The 4,545-nt window shown below is 45.7% G+C and overlaps 1 protein-coding gene across 1 annotated transcript; it reads right to left on the reverse strand.

Annotated features, from left to right (window-relative positions):
• Positions 1 to 2,402: 2,402 nt before the first annotated feature.
• On the reverse strand, positions 2,403 to 3,637 carry LOC137386814 (uncharacterized). The gene is made up of 2 exons (XM_068072971.1): positions 2,516 to 3,637; positions 2,403 to 2,408 (listed from the first exon to the last, which is right to left on the reverse strand). Exons 1-2 carry the CDS (start codon positions 3,635 to 3,637, stop codon positions 2,403 to 2,405), a joined length of 1,128 nt encoding a protein of 375 aa, XP_067929072.1.
• Between the last annotated feature and the right edge of the window lie 908 nt (positions 3,638 to 4,545).

Below are 4,545 nucleotides of genomic sequence, written 5' to 3' on the forward strand. Positions count from 1 at the left end.
ACTCTGTCTCCAACCTTAAGGGGAGATAGCGGCACTGCTTTATGTCTCTGATCGAAACTGATCTTTGTCTGACTTCTTCTGTACTCCTCTCTTTCCCTGACTACAGACCTCTGCGGTGTCTGAGGGTCCAGCAACTTAGACAAGATGGGAACTGTGGTCCTGAGTTTTCTACCCATTAACAGCTCTGATGGGGACATCCCATTTTCCAAGGGTGAAGACCGGTATGCCAGCAAGGCCAGATACGGATCAGATTCCTTCTTGAGCAGCGCCTTAACCGTTTGAACTGCTCTCTCCGCAGCACCGTTTGCCTGGGGATGTTTTGGCGAGCTAGTAACATGCACAAACCCGTAAGACGAAACAAAATGCTTGAACTCTGAACTAGAATATTGGGGGCCATTGTCTGAAACCAACAGCTCTGGGATACCATGTCTGGCAAAAATACTACGCAAGTGATCCACAACTTCTCTACTACTGAGTTCGGACAGGGGGCAACCTCCACAAACCTAGAATAGTAGTCTACTAGCACAAGATACCATCGGCTCTGGTGGTAAAACAAGTCACTGCCTAACTTCTCCCACGGTCTTTGGGGAAGTTCAGCTACCATCAAAGGCTCCTGGACTGTGTTGGCATGTAATCTGCAGGTGTTACATTGACGCACCATCTCAGCAATCTGTTGGGATATTCCGGGCCACCAAACAGCCTGCTTTGCTCTAGCGCGGCACTTGGAGACTCCCAAATGACCTTGGTGGAGGGTCCTTAACACGCCAACTCTTTCAACTTGCGGGATAACAATGCGATCTCCTAAGACTAACAAACCATCTTGAATAGACAACCATGCTCTGGACTCAAAATAGGGACGGAGAAGGACATCCTGGCTGGTCAAGTAAGCCGGCCATGACGTCTCAACAAACTGTATGACCTGGGACAAAACCTCATCTGCTTTTTGCAACTTGGCCAACTGAGCTAATTTTCCACTAGAAGTGAACATCTGATGGGCTTGTTTAGCAACAAGTTCCACCTCTTCAACAAAACACACCTCGTCAACTGTGGGCAACGCTTGAGAACGGGATAATGCATCTGCCAAGGTGTTGTCTTTCCCTGCCAAGTACTCGATCACGTACGAAAACCTCATCAGACGCATTCGAAATCTTTGAATGCGTGCTGTCAACTTGTCCAACTCGATGGTGCTAAGGAGTGGGATAAGGGGCTTATGATCGGTTTGAATTCGCACTGTCATACCCGTGATGTAATCCTTGAACTTGGTACATGCCCACACTACACCAAGTGCCTCCTGCTCTATTGTGGCATATCGTCTTTCAGTATCGGATAAAGAACGAGAGGCAGTTGCTACAACTCGTTTTGTACCATCAGGCTGAATCTGGAGCAATGCAGCCCCGATGCCATTTCGACAAGCATCAGATTGTACTATTGTTTCAGCTTTAGGGTCATACGCTGCAAGAACAAATTCTCTAGACAGTTCACCCTTGATCCGGGCAAAGGCTTTACTTTGAGAATCACCCCAAAACCACTGAGAGCCCTTACACAACAGATCTCTCAAGGGCCTGGACATTTCTGCCAAGTTTGGGGTAAATTTGCTAAACTGGTTAGCCATGCCCAGAAAACTACGCACATCTGAGACATTTTTCGGTGTAGTGAAATCCTGAATACCTTGCATTGTCTCAGGACTAGCTCTGATGCCCTCTTCCGATATCACGTGACCTAAGAACTTTATGGAGCTCTTAGAAAACTCACATTTGGAACTGTTTAACGTCATTCCTGCCTCCGCCATACGCTTCAGAACCAACCTCACTCGCTTATCATGTTCATCACTGGTGGAACCCCAAATGCAGACGTCGTCCATGTGGACAATAACTCCTTCAAGACCTGAAAGAACCTGGGAAACAACTTTGGCGTAGATCTCGGGACTAGAGGACAACCCAAAAGGAAGTCTATGATACGCAAACCTACCAAAGGGGGTCAGGAACGTAGTAAGCAGCTTGCTTTCCTTAGACAATGGAATTTGATAAAACCCGGAGTTAGCATCCAATTTACTGAATACCTTCCCACGACCTAGCTTTGCCAAACTAGCATCAACATGTGCCATAGGATACACTTCCCTCTTTACTACCAGGTTTAGTCGTGTATAGTCTACACAGATGCGAACTCGATTGTTGGGCTTGGGCACTACCACCATCGGAGAGCACCAATCCGTGGGCTCACTTACTGAAAATATAACTCCGCAATCAACCATCTGCTTTAACTCATACTCTACTCTGTCTAACAAAGGGTAAGGGACAGACCGCGGCACATTTATTGCAAAAGGAGTGGAACCCGGTTTCAACCTGACCTCAACCTCTTGACTCATTCTACCCAGCCCTGAAAACAGACTAGGGAACTCAGATTTAAACCTGTCAAAAGAACACGGTTCTGATACATAGTCAATGCTAGTATTACATGCAATCAAGCCTAGATCAACACATGCTTTTCTACTAAGCAAAGCTTTGTTATGCGCTACCACATAGAGTTTCTCTACTACCTTGCGATTGTTTACATACAAAGTGGTTTCAAACCATCCTAACACAGGTATTTCAGCATTACTAGGGCCAAACAAGGATTTGTCTGGTAAGTTCAATTGCACTGATCCACACAATTTACGGGGAATAATGGAGACATCTGCACCTGAGTCCAGTTTGAAGCGTACGGGTATGGGTATTTTGTCTACTTTCACTGTCTTAGTCCATTCAACATCAGCGGTCCGGTCGTTGATTTCTCCGAGGAAAAAATGTCCGGGATTATCAGAGGAACCTCTACTACTACTCGGCTGCTGATCCTGTTCCTCCAAGACATGTACTGCACTAGGTTTGGATTTACATAAACGAGCAAAGTGCCCCTGCTTGTGGCATTTGTGGCATGTTGCATTCATGGCCGGACATTTTCCGAATGTGTGGGAGTTATGACCACATCGCCCACACTGTCTCACAGATGCTTGACCCGTTGGAGTTTTGCTACTACCACTATAAGTATCAGGTTTGGGTCGTTGCTGAGTATCACGATTATCGGTACCGCGCTTTACTGCATCCACTGCTTTGGTGTCACCGGCAGTTGCGTTTAGTTCACGTACGTTTCTATCGACTTGCTCGGCCTGTCTAGCCATTGCCACAGCTGTACTTTCAGTCAGTTTCTCAATGTCCATCTTCTGCATCTCTCTGCTCAAGTCCGTGTCAGTAATGCCGACTACCAGCCGGTCTCGTATCTGCTCTGACCGTTTTTCGCCAAAGTCACACTTGTCAGCGAGCTCATTACGAGCACGTATATACTGTTCCACTGACTCACCCGGCATTTGGTCTCGCTTAAAAAACTTCGCCCTTTCAAATATCACGTACTTCTTAGGAGAGAAGTACTGGTTGAATCCCTCTAGCACTTTCTTATAGTCCTTTTTATCGTCATCTGAAAGGCCTAAGCTGTTGAATATACTTTCGCTAGAAGGTCCCATACAATACAGCAAACTGTCAACTTGGACCTCTTGTTCATCTTGGTCTAGTTTGGAGATATTACGATATCTGCTCCACCTTCTAGACCACTCTGCCCATTTTTCCGGGAAAAAGTCGAACCCATCAGGGGGGTTAAATTTCGGCATCCCTCGAAATTAATTTTCACAACGCAAGCACAATTATTTCGTACTGGCCACCATGTTGCGTGACGCAGAACTGTCTTTATTGAACACACCAAGATTCATGCGCAATACAAAATAGCACGCAAACATGAGTATAATACAACAAATACTAAACCAACAAAAAATCCGAATTAAAAACGTAATTAAATAAAATTGGGAATTTTGTTTGTAGCTTGTTTCTGCTTTATTAATACATGAATCATATTAGATGTTTAGCGCAGCCTGGAACCTGGGGGCCCTCTAGGGAACTCCCAGTGTTTAGGGGGTGTATTTCAAATTGACCAACCAGGTGATTGGGGGTACATTATCCAAATTCCAATTGACCAACCAGGTGATTTGAGGTACAATATCCAAGTCTGGGCCTATCCAGGTGGGTGTTTCTTTCAGAGTATCAGCCCTGGGGTTAGATGACGAGCTAGCCATTGTTTTATGGTTAGTTGAAGAGGGTCGGCCTTCATTTAAAAAAGGCTGTCTCAGGAGATCGCTGCCATATTGGAATATTAGGCTGAGCCTATCCACCGTAAATGGCTTACTCTTCTACAGGAATAGACTGGTGATCCCTACTGGTTTGAGAGCAGAGGTTTTAGTTTCATTATACAAAGCGCACCAAATAGTTACCAAGGTCTTGCAAAGGGCTGAGTCATTGGTGTTCTGGCCAGGTATGCGCCGTAGGGTGGAGGATCAGGCTCTGTCTTGGGAGTCTTGTCTGAAGACAGGAAGAGCAGCTAAGAGTGAACCCTTAATACCCACCCCAGTGCCTGACTATCTATTCCAGAAACTAGGAATGGATTTGTTTCATCTAAAAGGGAAAGACTATTTTTTGATAGTGGACTATCTGTGAAAGTGGACCATAGTGAAAGAGCTTGCAGTCA

The sequence above is a fragment of the Watersipora subatra genome, chromosome 1, assembly GCF_963576615.1.
Source record: "Watersipora subatra chromosome 1, tzWatSuba1.1, whole genome shotgun sequence".
NCBI lineage: Eukaryota > Metazoa > Bryozoa > Gymnolaemata > Cheilostomatida > Watersiporidae > Watersipora > Watersipora subatra.